Source organism: Cydia fagiglandana, chromosome 15 (genome assembly GCF_963556715.1).
Source record: "Cydia fagiglandana chromosome 15, ilCydFagi1.1, whole genome shotgun sequence".
In the NCBI taxonomy this organism is placed as follows: Eukaryota; Metazoa; Arthropoda; class Insecta; order Lepidoptera; family Tortricidae; genus Cydia; species Cydia fagiglandana.
In genome coordinates this window covers 9,193,346-9,217,451 of record NC_085946.1, presented here as the reverse complement: position 1 = coordinate 9,217,451, position 24,106 = coordinate 9,193,346, and the positions used below count along the sequence as shown (strand labels likewise).

Here is a 24,106-nt window from a genome sequence, read left to right as displayed (position 1 = left end):
CCATCGACTTTTTCCTCCAAGAGGTCTATCCTGGACCTTTTTGGTTCGCTAGAACGCGACATGCTCCGTCGCCTTTTGTGACTGGCTGCGCTGCGCTGACTGTGAGACACTGAGCTCGATTCCCCCGAATCCGACTCCGTCCGTCTTAAGATTTTAAGGGCCTCTTTCCGACTCAGGAACGTAGGCTTTAATTCCGTCAACGCCTTATTAAACAGCTCTGTCTTCGCGGCGGAACCTCTTATCCTGTTAGCTAAGGCTGGAGGTCCCATTATGAGTGCCCGCGTAAAAGGCCATTGGAGCATTCTTATCTTCATATCTCGAAAAGTTTTCTCGGATACGTGTGTCGTAGATGGAAAAAAGGCCTTCATCACCTCTATCGTTGGGAGCGCGAAACGCAATTTGTTTAAAATTTGTGGATCGACTTCGCCCGCATCTTCCATTGTCGACTTCACAACTGTCCACGCCGTCCAGCCATCCGGGTAGTTCTCTTGCACTAAGAGCTTCAAATTCTCCAGCACGGAGTCATCTTCCGGCGTCGCTGCATGCTCATCCAACAGCGCCCCTAGCGCCACCAAGTCACCAGCCTCCGCCATCTGGAAGCATGTGTTTAAATCACCCACTTGCAAGGTCCGAAGCAAATCACCACACCTTGAGCCAACGGCATATTAAACATGTGCAAACAGTGTGCATTTTTAGCATAAGTCAAAATTGTTAGGTGTTAGGTTAACGGCTGCAGTGCTAGTACATTACTAAAAACTTCAATTTTGAAGTTAGATTTTAAAAGCGAACTATGCCTTCAGGCTACAGACGGGAGTTACACCGAGCCTTGTGATTGCGGGTGTGGGGCAAATCGAGCCATGCGGCTGCGACTGCGGCTCGATTTGAGCCTCACGGCTGCGGCTGCGGCCAAAAATTTGAGCCGTACGGCTGCGGCTGCGGCTAGCGAGCCGAGTACTGCTGCGGCTGCGGCTGACGAGCCCAAGGCTACTGCCGCTGCGGCTGGCGGGCCATCAACAGTCGTCGGGACGACTCACGACTCGTGTATCGCCCCAAATCGGGCTGGTGCTCAGACCAAAATTTGATTTTATATGATTGACAATTTCAGATCGCCTTAATAACCGCAACTCGCACAGATAAACTTATAAGCAGGAAAAAATCACAGAAAAACAGGAATATATCTGTTAACAGAACACTAAAAAACAAGAAACACAAACGTCTCCGACGAACATGCAGAAAATAAATAACTACAATCTTTAAAACTCGGTCACAAATTATTCGTACGCAAACCAAACCATTTATAATTCAACAGACCCGATCACGGTAACCATAAAAACCAAATTTACTTACGGTTTTCGCTCGTAAACTCTCATAAACACAACACGAACGTTACACAACGTTAGCAAATACACAACACAACGCACTGTAGCGGTAATAACAGCGTACTGATGAAGCGCGCGCGACTCGTCGCTTGCTTGCCGGCCGGCGCCCCTCCCCGCGCGTCCCGCACCCCGTGCGCGGCCGCGCCGCGTTCTCAGACTCGATCCGGTGTTAGCTACTCAGCACAATTGCATGTATTGGTAAGACAGGTAATCTCCGAAAGGTCAAGCCGAAGGCACAGACCTTAAATATCCAATATCAATATTAATTAATAAATGTCGTTGGCTGCTACAGTTCATATTACTAACGATATAGGTAATATAAAAGTTTATATGGAAGCGTTCCTATACTTTTATATTATATTCGTAGTAACAAATACAATACCGAAGTGAATACTACGAATATTGTTAACCACAGGGTGTGTTTATTACTTATCTAATATCGTACAGCCATTCAGTTATCAGCTCAGCGATGCGAACACAAGGGCGCGATATAATGGGGCTTCGCGCTTATTCATATTGCAAACCGAACTCCGAGCAGATACCGACATGTATCCTGATACGCATTTTCGCAATAACAAAGCGTTAGTACCATCGCGCACACTGTTAACTGTCCATTGGTGAACCTTATGCCTTTTGTAATAAGGTCCACCGATGTACAATTAAGAGTGATGTAACAAAACAAAAACGGATCGTCACTTTTTTTTATTTTTCCAGGACAATGACGGCAATATGCTTCGTTTGCAATCTGCCGATACTGTCGCACCAAGTGGGGCTGGTGTGGGCGGGAGGGAACGGCTGGGACGAGCTGACGCGGTCCACACTCGAGGAGAACACGCTCCGGCAGCGGTTGGGCAGCCGGCGCGACTCGGCGGCGCAGGTATCGTGCCTGTCGCCGCCCGAACCCGACGTCTCCAACCAGACACAAAGTAAGTCCCTATGCCCATACACGAGTATATGGTGTTTGGTACATCGTTTGCCACATTAAAACGGCAGATAGCTTGAGTCATTTGCTATCTTCTCATGCCTAGAAAAACAAAATTGGCCATGGTTTTTTTTCTATTACGCAACTAAAAATTTGAAATTTACGAAAAACTGCCATAGAAGTGAAAAATTTTTTTTGCATAAATTAAAAATTTCTAGGCCTGAGAAGATAGCAAATGACTCAACCTATCTGCCATTTTAATTTGGCAAACGATGTACCAAACACCCTTTATAAGTACTAACTCCGATTGCATGCTGTCATTATCGACGACATTACACAGAAATATCGTAATGAACAATCAAATTTGGTTTGCATGTTCTTAAATACAATTTAAGATAAAGATTTAAATAAAAATCACTTTTAAAAGCTAAAGCTCATTTATTTTAGTAAGCAAATAAATAATATTTTTCTGTTTAGCTGGTCCCCGCCGACGACGATCGTCACTAGCGCAGCTAACAGATATTCTGCGGGAGTGGGGTGGTGGTGGCAGCAGCGCCCCCCGCCGCCAAAGAGCCCCCCTGTCTCGGCGGGAAACCTTGGCAGACCTCGCCCGCTCCTTGCCTTGGGCACGCCAGCACGAGCCTCCGCCCCGCCGCCGACGCGACTCTTCCGCCGACTCGGGCATCAAATCCATGGCATCCAAACGCCGTGACTCGAAAGCCGCACCCCAAGACTTCCGTACAGACTTTCCCAACGCTTGGGATCGTAGAGATTCAACCACCATTGCGCCAAGCCGGGAAAGGCGCGTCAAGAGACGCGGGTCGGGTGACGACAAAGAACGTCGAGACTCAGTCGACGGACACCGCCACCGGAGAGATTCCGTCGCAGCTCCTCCTCCTCGGATAGTCGCGACACATAGAAAGAGACGTTTATCACCTCCAACACCGGCGCCACCGTCATTTGTCGATGCTTCATCAGATCCCGGTCCATCGACACATATGCCTTCCGTGACAGTGGTAACTGTACATGAACCCAGCCGTTCCGATGGAGAATGTCAGCCAATGACAATGCCAACCATAATTACATCTGCTGTTACACCATCTCCAACGTCTCCTACGATACCCAGTAATGCAGCTCAGGCGGGTCAGACTTGCCAAACTACTCAAGCTACAGCAGTATCCCCAAGCGGAAGAACTCCGCCTAGTCTTGGTGGCCGACGAGATTCTACAACGCAGTGTGGTCGAGCTAGGAGGGACTCTCGAGCTGCTGCAAGTCCAGAACGGAGACTGGGTAGGCTACAGCGGCAGGCAACTGCGTTTGATGACCCAAATGGACCACCTGGAACGCGCCGTCGAGATTCCGGGCCATCTTTAGGTCCCGATGACGAAAACCGTGTAAGGAGAGATTCCCTAAGCCCCGATTCAGCGGTGCGACCACGAAGAGATCGATCTCAGTTGAGTCCGGATCGAGCTGGAAATGTGGAGCTAAGTCCATCGGCAGCAAGAAGACGCAGCCGGTTGCGAAGGCAGGCTTCGTGCGCTAGAGGCGGCCGCGCTCGGAGTCCTGAGTCAAGTTCTTGTTCGAGTCGAGACCCTAGCCCGGGCGCGCGTCCCCCAGAGCGAACTATGATCCGTCGCCAATCTACTACTGAGGAGATATTGATAGCGCGAGGGTTCCGAAGACAGTCCACTACGGAGGAAATGATCAGGTGCCGGAACTTCCGGCGACAGAGTTCACAGAGCGACGACGCGTGCATGCGCGCCCGCGGCCGGAGGGACTCCTCCACTCAAATCCTCGACGGCACCATAGGCACCATGACCGTCGAGACCACGAGCACATTCTTCGATTCAAGCACACAGACAGGTGAGTCCAAAATATGTTTTTAAATTTTAGCTACACTAACGTACCTATTACACCCACACTGTTAACTGTACATCATATACAATTAGGAGTGTTGCTGTCATCATTTATGCTCTGAACTATATTGTTAACTGATCTCATAGGAAATCTTAAGTTGAATATCTGCTAGCTTATATAAATTCAAGGCAGTATATAAGAGTTGCACTTAGCTCAAATTTTGCATAATAAAGTCTATGCTGTTTTATAAGTAGTAAAACTTCGGCAACTTAAAATTTTCACGTCATCAAATGCTGAATTCGACAAAATGCGCGTCTCTTAATTTTGCTACGGTATTTGAACTTCACCAAAACGACAAAACCACAATCAAGTACAAAAACACGAAACAGCCCGCAACGAAACTTGACTTAATTAAGTCAATCACTTTTATTGACTTAATAACTTGATTCCATCTATTGTCACGCGATGTAACTTTATAATGGACATTCACCGAAACTCTTTTCCCTTCAAATTGGATAATACGTTCTTATCTATTGATACGAATCTTAGCCTTGTTTCATAGAAATCGATACAGCAATTTGAAGAGTATTTAATTATTCTCTTTACAGAATTTTTGGCATCAAAGGGATTTTTTTGCATATACTTAGCGTACCTATGGGGTTTCAATAGTTGACAACAGTATAATAAAGAAGTACGATATGTGGCTCTAAATAATAATAAAAAAACACAGTTTTACTGTACGGGAGGAGTAGGAATATTTGCATGCATGCAATTCCTAATTTTTAATTCATTTAACATTGTTTTCGATGCATTTAACATTGTTTCCCTGTTACTGACTCACTGACTGAGCGTTAGCGAAGGTCTCATTTTCAGCTTGGGCAAAAATTTTTTCATAATTATATCTGGATATTCTTTTCTACGGATCGTAATTCTCAACCGATTCTCGTTAAATTTTGTGAGCAGGTTCGATTTAATTGGAAATTTCTCCCTCTCTTTCTTCGCGGAGCTATACATTTAAGTATATTCAGTTTTAAGTAATGCTCACGAGATCCAAAGCCTACAGAGGCTTGTGGTTAATGGCTATGGGTACCTATTAATCTTATACATTTAAAGTTATTATTTAAGTAAATTTGGTTTTTGAGTTTTTGATCTTCTTAATATTTTTATTTACATAAATGTGTCCCAAAATGACCATAGGAAACTCAAATCTTACTTTGAAGGTAGGTAGGTAGGTAATCGGTATTGTGAGTCAAAACAACAAATTTTTTACAGTTTCTGATTTCCTTCATTATATGGTTTTGATATGATAGCATTAGAAACAGAAACACTACGATACAAAAAAATTACACATTCTCTTTCTTCTTTAACTTTTGTTTTCAACAATGAAAAATTTAACAATGCAAGTAGCAATTTACGAGATAAACGTAATAAAGCTTATTTCGTAAGTTATTGCCAATATAACCACATTCAACTTGATTAAAGTTATACATTTCATATAAAAGCCCGAATGACTCACAGAACGCAACAACAATAAACTCTGACAGTGTAGAGCGTTTTACTAGAAGCCACGTGCTCTGCCCCCGCCCCTTTTCATCAGCCAATCGATTTACTCGCATATATTCCGTCCCGCTCTATATAGACTGCTTTACCGACAAAAGACATTCAGGTGCGAGAGAGTAGTGTTAGACAGGCACAGTGGCGCCGCCGGCGAGTGGCAGCTGACGCGGTTGAAGGCTCTCGTGGACGCCTGGTCAAACAGCGGGATGAGATGAGCGGGATCGCCCGGCGCAGGCCCGCCGCCCGCCCGCGCCCTGTCATCTGTTGCCAGCCATGGTTACTAGAGCCCGCCCGACGCGCCGTACACAACGAATAACCTAGCAATACACTGACAGCAGCTTTAAAACGATAACGAAATAAACATTAACCTATCGCATCGGCCACAACGAATCTCACAGTTCCGTTACATAAATCCGTGCGTTTAGATAACAGTATTTTGTGAAATTTTGTTTGTATGGAGAATTGTATTTTTGTTATGACTTAAGTAATCACTACGAAAGTGTCCGTGACGTGTTTTTGGCCTTGTATTTAACTAGTAATCGAGTGACATTTGACAAGTGAACTAAAACGCCTTGAAGGCGCTAATAACGAAGATTAAGTGACCTGCTATTGCTGAAAATAAAACACCAATATCTAAATGTTAATCGTATTTTATCATAGGTAGTTTAGGTTTCGTGAAAATAGTAACTGTTTAGGTTAGGATAAGGCAGTAGATTTAACAAAAAGTTGTATAAAATAAAGCGTGTTTACATCAACACAAGAAGATAACATGGTAAGTGCTTGAACATACCTAATACGTATTTGCTCGAAACGATATAGACAACCTCACAAAGCATAGTGAAAAAATAAGTAAACATATCTACAATTAAAACCTTTTTTGTTTTCATTGTATGAATTATAACTTATATGATTTCATATTTTTTGTTAAACGATCATTCATAAACAGTTTGTTAATTATAGTTACAGTTGTTAAGATCACTTTAAACTCTCGCGTTTTGTACACATATTTAATTGCACAATCGGGTCTACCGCGATATAATTTCATTGTTTTTGAATACCTTAAATTCCGACGTTTCAGCTGAGTTGCAACAACTGTGAGCTGTGTATTGCGGTAGACCCGTCTGTGTAATTAAATATAATAGTTGAGGAAGGACCCCCGACGGGCTCGAAACATGTCGCCAATAGCGACTAAAAATTCAAGTGAGTGAAACCGTTGTCGTATAAACAATTTAATATAATAGTTGTTAAGAAGTCAGATTTTCATAGTAGGTAAGCGGTTTACTTAATATTTTATAAAGATAGGTACTTTACGCAAGAGCGTATGTATCTCTTATCAATGATTAAAAGAATAAAATTAAAAACTATATTCAGCACTAAAAATGAAACGAATGGAAAATTCTTGACTTCTCACGAAAAGTACTCGTATTTTCTTAATTTACGGTCTTTCGCCCAAAACTTTTCAGCAGGGCCAACTACACGGCAATTCTTATTGTTAACGTAACATTTAAAGGTTAAAACCTAGCTTATTGTGTAAATGCTCAGTGGGAAAGTTGTTTATCACCGCCTCCGCATATTCACCGCCCATTGTGTATTTTATTGTAACACAGTTTACGACTACTAGCCCATGTCAATAAGCATACATACTTTATTAGTAGCCTCGGTAATAAGGCCGCCGTAAACCACTCGAGTCTGTACCAGATAGTCAGAGGGGGATAGCAAATAACGGGAATTTATATAATGAGCACGTGAATTTCGATGTTAAATAAATATTAAATATATAAATATTATAGGACAAATTTACACAGATCGACTTTAGTCCCTCAGTAAGCTCAATAAAGCTTGTAAAAAAATTTTCGAAGGCTTGATGTTGCTTTTATGATACAGCTGTTTTTCATATAACGTTGCAAGGTTAAATTCGGATGAACTCAAGTTACATATACAAGTCAGACCGCCTTGAATGACGTTAACTTAAGGATGACTCACGTTAGACCGGGCCGTCTCCGGGTCGGAGCTTCCGGCACATTACAGGCGATCCCGTGATGATTTCCATAGAAAACGATGCCCCGGAAGCTCCAGCCCGGACACGAGTCGACCCGGTCTAACGTGAGTCATCCTTTAAGTAAACAACAGTCCTAAACTTAAGTCATCAGTGCCATCATCATCTTCTTCGGTCTATTATCGTCAAATACTGACATTTTTAATAGTAAAATGTTTCATCTAATACGCAGTCATGGTCCCGAACCAATCTTACCAATAAGTATTCGAACCGCGATCTTTTAGTGTCGTAGCTTAAAACTCCGGTTTTCTACGTTTGCCAAAGTTAATGCAATGCTGTAAACAGGTATATGCCTTCTTCTTCATCTTCTTAGTCGGTACACTCTTGCCAGAGTGGTCGTGGTCATCATTGTGAATCTCGTTGAGTGATGATCTTGCTAATACGGCGCCATTCGTCGCGGACTGCAGCTTTCCGGGTACATTCGTAAATCGAGCACTTAGTTGGGGCCTTCATCTGGTCTGTCCATCTCATTGATGATCTACCACGTGGCCTGGTGCCTTCGACTATGAGACGCTCTATGGAGTTATTACCGCAACGAGAAACATGGCCGAAGAAGGTCAGAATGCGTGACTCCGCATGTATGTAGCTAGAGGTACAATATTTGTAACTAATGGTAGTTAAACAAGTCATTGTTTTCATGAAATTGTACTTGGCTTACACTATTATTACACCGCGGATAATAATTCTTCGGCTATAAAAACGAACAAGACTGTTTTTTATGGCCTCTTCTACGACCGCATTAATTAGATACGGCCTTTTCTATCGCAAATTTAATATTTCAATAAAAACCTTTTTATTATCGTTATCAAATTGAGTGTTTTATTGCGAATAATCGAATAACTATTAGTATTATAACTTTGTAAAGACAATACTGTTTTTTATATTTTATGTTATTTATATCGCAGCTTACGAATCGGTTCCCAAATTAGAAACAAGTTGAAGCTAACGTTATTAATTGTACCTAATAAGCCTACAGAGGTAGCTATACAGTTTTGAAACAGCCATAAAAGTTCTATATTATCATTTCTAAAGCTTCAAGAATTTTGTCAATATTGTCTTAAGCAACAATTATTCAAGTTTCTAACTTCAACCTCAAAGTCACAACCATTTATCATATTTAAGAAATAAATACAATGAACATTTCAATTTATTGCGGCGTTGTTTGTATAAGTTAAATAACATTTTATCCGAGGGCCTGGGGCGCGAAATCTGCTAAACACCCTTCATCAATAATGGAACACAGTGCCAGACCGGCTCGGCCCGAATACTGAAGTGCCTGGCACATATTACGAAAGGATGTTGTATAAGTTGGATTTAAAATTTCACAAGTGTTCAGAATCAAGACCGAGGCAAACTCGACGATTTGGCGACGAGCCAGCTTTCCCTTTCAACTGAGTCCGGGAGGCGAATTATGATTGCATTAACAAGTTAAAAACGTCACTTTTGAGACTGACAGATCATATCCATAACAAATCTAGATCAACTTCTTAACCTGTTATTACCACAGATCTGCGAAGTATAATATTGTCTGTCGAATTTCAAAAGTACTACCAAAATCGAAATAATGTCAAGTGCCATTAGAAGTACCTATTTAATTCAGAAATAATATGTAAGTAACTGTGTAAATTATTTGATATAATTTGATAAAACCCACCGTATCTCCCAAATACAGCGATTTGTATTTTTCAATGCGCTAGACCTTACGTTTTGGTACATTTTAGCCGTTAACGGTCGTTATGAAGCTCAAAAGTCGTTACGTTTTTCATTTGTAGTTTGCCTCTTTTGCACTCATGAAATGGTTATAAACGTGATGGCTGCTGGCTTCCCTTTCGCATGCTTCCATTCTTCAATTTCTTTAAATTTAAAAAGCGCCAGAATACGCTTCCAGAATTGATTTGCAAACGAAAAATGTGACTCCTTGACATAGTAAATTGCTTTAAACTTTCAAATTTAACTGTATTACACTTACAGAAAGATTTCAGTATGGCATTTTTGTACGGAACATCAACTTAATAAACTTTAATATTTTAGGTAAAGGTTATTATACGAGTACCAACAAGAAAGGAAAGATAAGTTTGCTGATATTTTGTATCCACCTAAGTGAACTATGCAATGCAATTCTAATTGACAATCATTATCGTAGGTGGAACCCCAAAACATAAGTTTGTTATATGGGAGCCCCACTTAAATATTTATTATATTCTATTGATGTGACCTCGTGCGGCATGCAGTAAGAAAAAACTTTAACCTTTTCGCCGCCATTGACTTGATATAAACTCAGTAAGTACATTTCGTTAGTTATATCGTTAGTGCTAGAAAGCTGCAATTTGGCATGGATACATAAATCATGCATTGCGACAGAACGGTAAAATAAAAAGTCAAAAACAAAATTTTTAGGGTACCTCCCATACAAAAAGATTTTTTTTAAATTGTTTTTTTGCTTTGTGCCAATAGTGTGGGGTATCTTTGGATAGGTCTTTCAAAACGAATAAGGGCCTTCTAAAATATATTTTTAAATATAGTTATTATTTGTATGGTTGCTTTATACAATAAATAAATATTATAGGACATTATTATTTATTAGGAATATTTATTAATTGTGTTTTAATTCAAATGGCTGCGTTGCGTCTGTGAAACGTTAATTCGCTAAGGTCTGGTTAACCCTTTACAGGATCAGTAAATTATCTTAGACGGTTCACGATTGCACTTACTAAATCCTTGCCGCTGAAAATTTAATTTCTGCCAGCACATTTTGGTTTCACTACGAACTTAATTGGATTCTGAAGAGAGAGACAAACGACTGCAGAGATAAAATCAAATTTCAGTGTTTTAATTAAATTACTTCGATGTAGGATTACTGAATTCGTACAATAGATTATTTATGATTAATAATGGTTGGCTGTTTTTCATTTGCTATGAGATTAATATGTCTAAAATTAGTCCTGAAAATACAAAAACTTAACGGCTCGATTCGGAAAATGAATTAGATATCTACTAGACTTCAACAAGTTACGATATGGATAATTTAAAGATATTTGTAAGATAGATATGTCAAATTTGACGTTTCCGCGATTCTGGAGGTCCTCTTGAACGATTTCGACAAGTTATGACTTAGATATCCAAGTCACATCTAGTCGATACTAATGTAGATCTAGTTGATCTCTATATCTTCTCTAGATCTTGTGATTATCTCGAAATCCGAATAGGCCAGTAAGTAACTAATTACGTGATTTTATTCGTTATCGTCATTGAAACAGTGATAGAACCATGTAAGCCTAAAAATAAATCGAAATTTATCAATAATATCTTATTTAGACGGGTATTTATAATAGTTATAGACGCGTATGTTACGCAGCCAGTGTAGATTAAATTGAGATTAAATGTCGCTTTGTTTCGGAAGTTACAAATTGATTTCATTGTAAAGTTCGATTAGGCCTGCAAGGCTTTATCCGAACAACTAAGCGAGCTAAGAAAGACAGGACTAAAAGAGGAATGAAACACATTCTGCCGCATTCGAACTTCAAGATATTCACAAGAGACGACACTGACCAGATCCATTCTAGATACGTTATAGTTTAGACATCAACAAATCGTTTATGTATATACAGTGGTACTACTAAACGAAATTAATAGCTAGCTTAAATCTAAAATAGGCTCCTGAGGCATTGTACCAAGGATGCTGGCGGCATTTCCCCGCTGTATCACAATGCTGATACATTGTGCGAGGTAGCCGCCAGCTCTTCAGTCACCAGTTACGTCAACCAGACGCTTCGTGATTTCTGCGAATGTGATATCAACTAGTTCTCTTTTGCAGCGCAATTCGGGCAACCAATGTCACTTTTACGTTACATAGAGTAAGATATCTATTAGATGTGAATTGGATCTCGAAGTCATATCCTGTGGAAATCGTTCAAGTGTATCTCCAGAATCGCGCAAATGTCAAATTTGACAGGTTAGATCTTATACATATCATTATCGTATCTTGGTGATGTCTAAAAGATATCTAATACATGTCTATTTCAAAATCCGAATCGGACCCATTGAGTATAACCGCCATTATCCCGACACTGCTTTATATTCCAGTCATATTTATCTCTTTTATGGTAATCTATGTGCACGAAACGACACCAAATTTTGTTTGCTGTGCTCAATATCGCACATAGTTGATTTTACGTGACCGTCGTACTAAATGTCAATATTTTTTGAGGCAATGCAGATCGCTTTTCGTTTATTGACTTTTATTGTGGAAGTTGCCATTTTATTATCTGTATCTATATAATTTTAAGAAAGCAATATTATTATATATGTATCGTATTTTATTCCTACTCAAGAATTCGGTTTAAAAGTTACATAGCTACCAGTTTAAATGATGATGTAGGTACTAAAATTGACTTACAGGCCTATTCGGATTTCGAGATAATCACAAGATCTAGAGACGATTTAGAGATCAACTAGACCTACATTAGATATCGACTAGATTATGTGACTTGGATATTTAAGCCATAACTTGTCGAAATCGTTCAAGAGGACCTCCAGAATCGCAGAAAACGTCAAATTTGACATATCTATCATCTATCTTACAATCTTTAAATTATCCATATTGTAACTTGTTGAAGTCTAGTAGAAATCTAATTCATTTTCCGAATCGATCCGTTAGCTGCTTTAGGGCCACTTGCACCATTCACTAACCCGGGGTTACAGACGTAGTGCATAATTGTTTACCATCGTATTTTCACGGAAACGCATGAATATGTTACGTATGCCATTTCAGTCAGTCTCTGTAAAATAAGTACTGAGGTTGACTGAAATAGCATGACAAATAGGTACGAACGTTTCCGAGAAAATACGATGGCTAACAATTATGCACTACATCTGTAACCAGTTAAACCTAAGAGTCTGTGCGGAAAGAGAATTCGTGGAATGAATGGGCCCCAATACATTCCACGACTCTCCTCTTTCCGAACCGAACAGACTCCACCATGGTTATATTGGTTACCAGTACAATTTGACGCTGAGTTAAAAGGCGTAACCGTTTAAACCCTGGTTAGTGGAATGGTGCAATTGGTGGTTAGTGTGTGTAGGTAGACACAAATGGCAACTTAAGGTGACAGTCCATTTCCAACGACAGCAGCACTACCATTCATTTTACTATGGACATTGACAATAACACCGACGCGTTCGTACTAGTAGTTCAGCTGCGGTCAGAAATGGAATGTTACGAGAGTAACATTCCATTCTTATGCATTATGTGCGTTATTAATTCAAGTCACACTTTACAGTATTGCATGTTACGCAATAAGTTAACTTCTTACTTACTTAATTGACACAAGTTACATTTTCCAGAGCCATCCCCGTTGTACGACAACAACCATTACCACGAGGAATGTCTCCGCTGCAACTCCTGTGGGCTGAACCTGACCGGACCCAATCAGGTTAGTGTTTGTCTTCGTTACTAATCTGGGGGCACAGAATAAATAATAGTACTAGGTACAGAAGACTCACTCTTTAACAAAACGCGTCTGTTACGATCAGGACAGACATGGCCGCTAGGTGGCGACAGCGCCACGCGCGGCTTATGGCTAGCCACCAAAATTGGTGTGGAACGGATATACTTGTAGCTACCTGTTGCAATGCGACGAAATCGCGGAATGAGCTACGCCTACTGGGGGCCTATTCCACTCGTGACAATAGCAAGTCATGATAATTTTATGTATTTAAGCAGTTTGTAATCAATTCATGTATAATTCTCTAATTCTTTGTTTCGAAAAAGTAGTTTGATATCAATTCATGTACGTATAATAGTCTCTAATGGCGACTTTATCTACGTAAATAGGCTATCTCCATCAAAAATGTTTCTGGACTAGAAATGCCACTGTTGACATTAGATCAAATCCATAACAGTTTCAGAACAGAAAATAAAAACAATTATTTTGATTCGGGCTCCATATTTTCACTGCGAAGCTGCACTCGTAGCGCTACGACGTAGCCGATAGCATAGTTAGCGAAAATCGGTGCGATTCGGGAAATGAATTAGAGATTCACTAGATATGAAATAGTAAAGATATGTGACGTCCCACGGGTAAAGGTACCTTATGGCAGGTGGCAATTATTAACGCCGCAACAATATTATGCGCTATGCGACGTAAGCGCCAGCCATCATAAGGTACCTTTTGCCTTGGAACGTCACATATCTTTACTATTTCATATCTAGTGAATCTCTAATTCATTTCCCGAATCGAGCCGTAAGTCTTGCAGAGGCTTTAAGCGGGAGGGGGGCGACGGTAAGTGACCGCTTCTCCATAAAAAATTGTCCCCATTTTTCTTTCTGAATATTAACATTATAGAAATTATTTTTACGCAATTGGACGTTTATTAACTGCAGCAGATTTATTTTCCTTATTAGAATTTTTCCTTTTTAAATTATGATAAAAGTTAGGAGCTTTTAAAAAGTATGGAATTAGTTTCCTAACCTTTAATTCTAACTCTTCTAATACTGATTAAAATGGGACTACGGTTGTATGAAGAGGCGGTCTTCCATATCCTCTTAATGATAATACATTGGAATTGGATCAATTTGATAAATGGGCGCTTTCTAATGTAGTTAAATATTGAAAACCTGATTCTCACAGATCGTGGCGATTTTGGGTTCTTTCAACTCAGTATCACTAGAATATTCAATTCTATGATAAAAAACAATGTCCCAAAAATTAAATTTGTACTTTCCAGTAGAATGAGTCCAAGAATGTCCAGATTTGAAAGAAACATATTTTCAATTTTTATTTTAAAAATCGCCCAAATTGGTACATATTTGAAATTAAGTATAACTTTTATTAAAGGACAAAGGTTTTATGAGACTTGTACTTACTCGTGCCTACAAAGTATTCCAATGAATAATATTAGCCATTTGCACGGATTCATATTGAACATGAACAATAAATTACATAGAGCCTGTTCGGAAAGAGAAGATTCTTGGAATGTATGGGCCCCATACACACATTCCACGAATCTTCTCTTTCCGAACAGACTAACAATTGTTATATTTAACTTTCCGCCATTTCTTGTATCTCCGTGAATGTTTAGAATTCTTAGACAATTTGATTATTTACATTACTTTACCATTCAACTACCTACTTCATTAGCGTATTTCAATTGTTTTGTACAAAAGCCAAAAGATCGCAATTAAACTGGAGCCGTCATTAAACGTCAATGAAAAAGATTATTTGCAAATCAAACTTACTTGTTAGTACTGTTACTGTATCATGAGCGTGACCTGATGATCGAACTCAGAAATCTGCTAAAAATACGATATGGATCGGATATGTCTGGGACCCGTGTATGTCCTTAAACCACGTCCAAGACCACCGGTGGACGGGCAGCAGCGTCCCTCAAATTCGGTGTACTCGACTGCGATCGCCAACCCGCCTGCCAAGCGTGGCGATTATGGCATTCACCCCCCAAAAAAGGGGGAGTTCAGCAGTGGACGTCTTATGGCTGAGATGATGACGATGATGATGTCTGTGTCAAAAGTGACGTTTTTATCACTCACTTTTGTACACGTCTCTTTTGACACTGACATATCCGAACCATGTCGTATCTCAATCATATTTTGACGTATCTTAAAGTTTGAATCAGGCCGATAGTAGGGTATAATAACACGAAACTTATGATTGCATAACATTATAAACTTATTTCATTCAATGACTCGTAAACATAAACTAAACGAACTTCTAAAGTTTTAGTTAACTTTCTTTGTTAAAATAACTAGGTAACAATGATATTATAATTCAGTGGTAAAATTTATATTCAGTTTTATAACAACATTCATTTCCATTGCTAAGTATATGTTTGTACGCTGTGCCACGTGTTCGTAAATGTAACTGCACAAAATATATAACTGTCCCTTTTGTTATCTACCCATAACTCCGTGCTACCTGTAGTTCTGTAGTTTATAACCTCGCAGTACTAAAGTTTAGGGCACACAATGTTGTGGGCAACACAATCCTAAAAGATATCTCCTCATCGGTGCTTAGGCCAAGCCATTACTATAATTAATAGATAAAGAGCACTAAACGCAACCCTTTCCAAAATTCAGACAAAACTTACGTAACACAAGTACTACATCCAGTATATTGACTATGCTATCAGGCCACAATACGAGTAAATGACAGCTAACTGATGTGATTCCAGTGTGATTCAAATATCGGTTTGATGTCAGCTGGACGATCGAATTGGCCAGTACCAATTGTACGAATTGTACGTTTATCTTACTTCCTGTTTTAATAGATTTTAACTGACAGATTTGTTAACCAAATAAAAGCAAACATCAATATTATACAAATGTATGAAAAATATGCAAGTTGAACATCTCTACGTATTTTACATTACCGTAGTTATATTTTTAAAGTGCAGAGGCTTTAAGCGGGAGGGGGGCGACGGTAAGTGACCGCTTCTCCATAAAAAATTGTCCCCATTTTTCTTTCTGAATATTAACATTATAGAAATTATTTTTACGCAATTGGACGTTTATTAACTGCAGCAGATTTATTTTCCTTATTAGAATTTTTCCTTTTTAAATTATGATAAAAGTTAGGAGCTTTTAAAAAGTATGGAATTAGTTTCCTAACCTTTAATTCTAACTCTTCTAATACTGATTAAAATGGGACTACGGTTGTATGAAGAGGCGGTCTTCCATATCCTCTTAATGATAATACATTGGAATTGGATCAATTTGATAAATGGGCGCTTTCTAATGTAGTTAAATATTGAAAACCTGTGTATGTCCTTAAACCACGTCCAAGACCACCGGTGGACGGGCAGCAGCGTCCCTCAAATTCGGTGTACTCGACTGCGATCGCCAACCCGCCTGCCAAGCGTGGCGATTATGGCATTCACCCCCCAAAAAAGGGGGAGTTCAGCAGTGGACGTCTTATGGCTGAGATGATGACGATGATGATGTCTGTGTCAAAAGTGACGTTTTTATCACTCACTTTTGTACACGTCTCTTTTGACACTGACATATCCGAACCATGTCGTATCTCAATCATATTTTGACGTATCTTAAAGTTTGAATCAGGCCGATAGTAGGGTATAATAACACGAAACTTATGATTGCATAACATTATAAACTTATTTCATTCAATGACTCGTAAACATAAACTAAACGAACTTCTAAAGTTTTAGTTAACTTTCTTTGTTAAAATAACTAGGTAACAATGATATTATAATTCAGTGGTAAAATTTATATTCAGTTTTATAACAACATTCATTTCCATTGCTAAGTATATGTTTGTACGCTGTGCCACGTGTTCGTAAATGTAACTGCACAAAATATATAACTGTCCCTTTTGTTATCTACCCATAACTCCGTGCTACCTGTAGTTCTGTAGTTTATAACCTCGCAGTACTAAAGTTTAGGGCACACAATGTTGTGGGCAACACAATCCTAAAAGATATCTCCTCATCGGTGCTTAGGCCAAGCCATTACTATAATTAATAGATAAAGAGCACTAAACGCAACCCTTTCCAAAATTCAGACAAAACTTACGTAACACAAGTACTACATCCAGTATATTGACTATGCTATCAGGCCACAATACGAGTAAATGACAGCTAACTGATGTGATTCCAGTGTGATTCAAATATCGGTTTGATGTCAGCTGGACGATCGAATTGGCCAGTACCAATTGTACGAATTGTACGTTTATCTTACTTCCTGTTTTAATAGATTTTAACTGACAGATTTGTTAACCAAATAAAAGCAAACATCAATATTATACAAATGTATGAAAAATATGCAAGTTGAACATCTCTACGTATTTTACATTACCGTAGTTATATTTTTAAAGTGAAAAAGTGTAAGGATATATGGATGTAAAATTGTATATACAGTGAAACCTGGTTAAGTGGGACCTGGATAAGTGAGAAACCTCTATAGCTGAGACTCATGGTGCGGTCCCGACACTTTAGCACAGAATTACCTCTGTTAGTGACATAAAATTAACTTCTATAACTGGGATTAGTTGTTGTAATTTTATAGTCACATTTACCTCTATAATTGAGACAGAGAGTGTATTTTACCTCTTTTACTGAGACTATATTTATAAGATTATATTTTCCTAATTGTTTTTTTAGAATTTTAAACGAATTACCTCTGTATCTGAGATAACGTCAATCTGTGACCTCTCTAACTTGGACTTTATTGATCTATTTCCGTATTCTTCCTAACTCTTAGTCTATCCACAAATCTCGCATTTGCTTAATTGTGTCTAAAAGACTTCAAGTTTCATTTAGTTACTTTATGTAGTTAAAACTATCGAAACGAAAGCTGAAATCTTGATAAGTAACAAGAATGAACAAATTTTCATTTAATTAATTTCTAAGACTCATTGCGTCTTCCGTCCGTATCAAATTTAATGGAAAAAATCTATCCTTTGGAAAATCATTCAAAATAAATTCAAAGAAATATTTAAATAGACTTAAAAAATATTTAGAGACAAGGATTATTTTACCTAAACATTTAAAGATAATTACAAAATACCTTATTAACCACCTCTATAACTGAGATATATCCTCTATTCTCACCTCTATTAATGGGACCCTCTGTAAATGAGACAGAAATTTATTTGTACCTGGCTAACTGGGAGCCTGGGTAAGTGGAAAACCTCTTTAAGCGAGACAAATTTGCTCGTCCCTTGAGATCCCACTTATCCAGGTTTCACTGTATATTTGTTACTTACATAACATTGTGTGACAGAGACACTATGATAATATGACTATAGTCATATTATCATCGTGTCTCTGTCACACAATGTTATATAACAATATAATAATAGCCAGTATAGGACCACCATTTATACATTTAGTTACAATTTTTAATCCTCCCTGCACCTCCTTGGCGACATTGTTGTTTATGTTAAGCTATACTAGTTACAGATGAGGCAGATGCCAGACAACTCAAATGTGCGACATGTCAAAATACTGTTATTTTCTATACTGTTCATAAAATGTTAGTCGAGTTTAATGGCGCCCGGCCCCCATCGGATAATAATCAATATGAGGCGCTTCTGCAATCAAATCATGCTAATAGTCTTTTCGGGTAAACAAAGGTTTGTCGAGGAAAATGCTATATTTCCGTCAGTCCCAAAATATAATGACTTGGTTTTTTAGGGCAATACGATTTCAAATATTCTTTCGCTTTCTATGTTGGTACTGCAAGTCAGCGATCTCGGAAAATATGTTTTTGGAAAATGTTAGAAATATATTCTCTCATTATACTGATAGTAGAATTACGTTAATATGTATATTGTTGGTAATCTTTTGTAAAAGGACTAATTTTTAAAGACAAGTTTTAGTTTGTAAGGACGTAATAGTTATCTTTTTAAGCATATATTTATGCGTTACATTTACAAAACTGTCACAATTTAAATATTTACAAAAAACATTATTTCATGCTAAGTACTTAGGTACAGGAAGTAATTCCAAGGAATCAAAAATCTTATCATTTTACTCCTCTATAATTACTGCCGGCCATCTTGCTGCTTACTAGGATTGAAACGAAATATTCTACTGAATAAACATAAAACCATACATTAACTTATATACTAAAACTACAAATAAACACAGCACAATACATCTTATTAAATAATCTAAAATAAACCACCCTGAATCGTACCCCACTCAAAGGACCAAACCATACATTACATCATATTCATAACGCAGTTTACTACAATATTTGTACTTGTAATGCTATAATTGTGTATGTACCCACATTATCGTGTGTCATTCAATGGAAAGTATTTCTACCGAATCGGAAGTTATTGAGAAGGGTTGACGTTACACTCAATACATATTTTTGTTGGTGTAAGATAACAACCAAAGCAAGCAGATCAAGAGTGAAATTGTGTATATGTACGATCAAGTGAAAAATATGGGTGCATACAACTTCATCAAAAATATGTCCCGCAGGTCTTAATTCGCTGACATAAAGGCTATGGGACATCAGACATCAGACAGGAAGCCAATAAAGTATAATTTAGTAAAAAGCTGCGTAGTTACCTACCTCGTAAATCGCGTTTAGTAATTGTTGAGCATTATTAGTAATGACAGATGTAAACTTAATGTAATATAAGAGAGTAGAGGCTGTACTATCCCACAGTCAAACCGTGTAAACTGTTTTGTGGGACATTGTATCTGTATTAGCTGTATACTTTTATGTTAATAAATAAATAAATAAAATAATAATTTTGAGATAATTTGTGCACTTATATTTTTACACTTGACTGTACAGTAAGATGAAACTAAATTACTTTAGATAAAATCTATGCCCAGGAACGACTTTGTTTCGACTTTACTATCACATGATTTCTCCTATTAATTACTTTCTTCTAAATACAGAGAGGTCTCCTGACCTGCACGGTTAAGTCCATCTTACCGCAATGAATTCATATACTAACAGCCCAACTCAAACAATGCTCATAGGATGTCACAGCGACACGATACCGATCTGTCAGTGTCAGAATAATTAAAATGTAGATTTTAAAGGGAGTTGTTGTACAATTTCCATTCTGATATTTAACTCCCCATTCCATAAAAACCTTACCTAAATTGTTAATTGATATACTAGGTACAGAAGTTTATACCTACTCTACTTAGCCATGTTTTATTTTTAAATGGACATGTATTATACTTTTCTCGTATTTGAAATGAAAAGTAGTGTGAAAGGCACCATTTTATCTCATTGACACTTATTGTATAAAAATAATAACTGGATACTTAAGTAGGTAAATATTTGTCACATTTATATGAGTTGAGAATATTAACCTAATTATACATGTGACAAGATAAAATCAGTTACTTTCGCCAATCATAGTGAATATATTTCCCCATTCGTATTTAGTCCAAATAAGTTAGTAGGCATTGATAGGAGTTAATCAAAGGGAATCACAAAGGAAGCCCGCACTGAAGTTATTAGCGGCGTGCACATCACGAGCCCCTCAGCTGATTGGAATGGAACACAACGCTCAATGCGGTCTAACAGAATATCGTAATTTTAGCATGTCATTTCCTCAGGTACCCGCGGCAGTTAGGGAATTATATAAATAAGTTTTTGCCAAAAATTGCAAATATGGTACAAGCTTTTATCGCTGACTGTACTTTTTTACCACAGGCAACTAGACCTAATACTCATCGAGACTATTCTAAAAATACCAAACACAATTAGGTTGCGTTGTTTCAACACGAATTGCTATGGTCTCCTCCTGTCTCCATCATGATGTCTTAATGTCAAAGTATGCACGATTGCACGCATTACATTAAATTTGTACATCCGCATTTGTGGATAAAACATAGTGATCGAAATGTATTAAAAGTATCACCTGTATTTATTATCTATGCTATATACAAATAAATTTCTGATTCTGATTCTGATCAGATAAGTTCGATGAAACCACATTATTGCATTGTCACTCGGCTTACATATGTAGGTATGCAAATTTTCAGCTCAATCGGAAATCAAGAAGTGGGTCAAATTTAGCTTCCAAGATTTGTCCCACATACAAACATCGTACATACTATCACGGCAAGTTAAATAAAAGCTTGTATAAACTATGTAAGCTTTACCAATGATTTTTTTAACAAGCAGAAACGTCTGCGAACGATGCTATTAAGCTTAGAATAAATTTAATAGTGGAAAAATTACTGTCTTGTGTGAGATTTGAACAGGCCGTGAGTTCAAGTCTCACCCAAGACAATAATTTTTCTACTTTTAAATTTATTCTAAGCTTTACCAATGATATATTTATATTTTGTCATATTAGATATTACAAATATTATGATGTGAGCTAAAATATATGACTTAGGTAAAGCAATACTTTTTTTTGAAAATTTATAGTCTTTGAATTTTGAATATTTTTCTGGAAGAATTGGTATTGGTATTTTGTATTTTATAATATGTAAATATACAATTATTTAAAATATAGCGCCAGGGTCTTGTCAGTTTTGTTGTAGGTTAAATCCGGTGGTAGTTTTGATATTCATAAGCGCACTGTGCTATTTCGAAATTGAAGAATCTTTCACTGTATTTTTTCGAATATGTAACATCAAATATTTATTGCATTATATTGCTGCAGTATTCAGACATCAAAGGGACAAACATTCACAAAAACATGTCTGGAATATTTTGTTTCGGTAACACTGTTGTGTATTGAAACGATGTAGTGATCAAACAAAAATTCATTCCGTCAGGTATGAATATGATATTGCTACCAATGACATCCATTGTTCGGGCGGCACGAAGGCCATTTCGGTATTGGTCCACGAAATGGCTAACGTATTGTTGGTGAGTGAATGATGGAAACCAATCCAATATCATTGTTTTATTAGGGTGCGAATGAAACAATTGTTGCTTACAATACTAACTGAAAATAAAGGTCTAGTTATTTTTAAATTTAGTATTTGTTAGATTAATTTAATAGTGACATTCCATTTCCAACTGCAGCTGCAATACTGTTCATTTTACTATGGAAACGCGTCGCTGTCATTGTCAATTTCCATAGTAAAATCAACAGTATTGCAGCTGCAGTTGGAAATGGAATGTCACTCTAAGCCAGCTGACTAGAATAGTTTCTAGCATTGTATATATATTGTAGCATTGAGCATTGTAAATAGTTGATTCCCATAAAGATTTAATGCTTATTATTTGTTGTCACAAAACTGATAGCAATATTTTTTTTAACTAGGTACTCACGATAAATTGGGTAGGTACACCATTTTCTGAAAACTTCTAGAAACAAGAAAATTAGCTTCCGTAGGTAATGAATTGAGTTTTCATCACTAAGGTAGAAACATCATAACCAACATTGTAATAGGATCTGGGAAATTGCTACACTCGTTAGCATTTAATTCACTTGCTGATAACAAAAAAAAACAATTTGCATAATATTAATTCAGTTTCCATTAGGTTCTGACATGGACACTGGACAGGCATATTTGTTTACCTTTAAAAATGTTAACACGCCTTTTACCGCTGTAAAAGTACCATGCAGTGCAAATCCATTTTCCATTAAAATAATGTTTACTCGCGTTCTGGTAAATTACTTTCTGTTTACAAGGGCTGCTACGGCTGGTAAATATTGAAACAGTGACCAGTTAGCTCTTAAATGGGTAAATTTAAAAGTGAATCAAATATCAAGTTAAAACACAAAGCTTTGAAGTTAATTAAGCATATGTCAGTATGTCACTGCACAGCTGAGACAAAACGAACTTAAGGCACAGATTAATAAATAGTTACCTTAAGGCCCCGTGGGTTCAGGTTATTCTCTCACTCTCAATGAGCGTTAGCGGGATAGCTGGGCGTGTGCGTGCCCGGGATTGCGAAATTCGCGGATAAGGTTTTTGTATGTTAAAAAAGTAATCGATGAGTTCGATCAATACTGAAATTTGGCATTTTTAGAAGTGATTTTTCATATTTCTAGCACAAGCAAAAATTGCTACAAATTTATAGGATGCGTTTTAGACATATTCATTTGTTTGTCTGTAACGTTAAATTTTACAACGGCTTAAGGGGCCTACTAATTACCAGTCCGCCGGACGATAATCGGTCTGTCAGTTAAACGCAAAATTTGACAGCTCCGAACAACTGACAGGCTGATATCGTCCGGCGAATTGATAATCTGTGGGCCTCTTTACTGTGTAAAACCAAATTCGTGTTGCCAAACGCCGAACTACCCTTACCTTGGCATAACCCAAAAATATCAAAAAGGCTTTTTCTCAATACCATTTACCAAAGTAGGGTAAGTAACTAAGCATCAATAGTAGCGAATGAAATAACGCGCTTAAAGTATCTGGGTAATATATATCTCCAAAGAACCTAGTTATTTATAACAGACTAATTGTTCTACATATAGGAGCTAGACATACAACTTCTCATTATTTATTTAAGAATGAAGATACTTTTGACGCGTAGCCTTAACCGCTACTTTTGACAGACAGCTTGAAATAAAGAAAATCTAATTTGTTATTGTATTAAGAACGTTAAAATTTTCTAATCGATTTGTTGAAACTCTTCATCTGACTTATCTTCCGATCTCAATGGAAAATCCCTCCCGGCGTTGAAGAGTCAGCGATTAATACGATAAGGGCCCTTATTAAAGCCCATTTCGTATTTGCTACAAATTAAGGAATCTTAATAAACTTCGGCCCTTTGGATTCGCCGAATTGTCTAATAAGAGACCGATGAATATCTATTATCAATATCATATAAATTGTTATTTTCAATTTTACAATGTGTGTATGGTGTTACATGATATATATGATATTGTAACCTTTTCGAAACCATGC

General features: G+C 37.7%; 1 protein-coding gene across 1 annotated transcript in view; it reads left to right on the top strand.

Annotated features, from left to right (window-relative positions):
• Nucleotides 1–2,081: 2,081 nt before the first annotated feature.
• LOC134671330 (uncharacterized) overlaps nucleotides 2,082–24,106 on the top strand; it is a 123,626-nt gene continuing 101,601 nt past the window's right edge. The window contains exons 1-3 of the mRNA XM_063529158.1: nucleotides 2,082–2,305; nucleotides 2,779–4,164; nucleotides 13,115–13,203. Of these exons, the coding sequence (XP_063385228.1) occupies nucleotides 2,098–2,305; nucleotides 2,779–4,164; nucleotides 13,115–13,203 (1,683 nt within the window). The 5' untranslated portion in view covers nucleotides 2,082–2,097. The remainder of the gene's footprint in view (nucleotides 2,306–2,778; nucleotides 4,165–13,114; nucleotides 13,204–24,106) is intronic.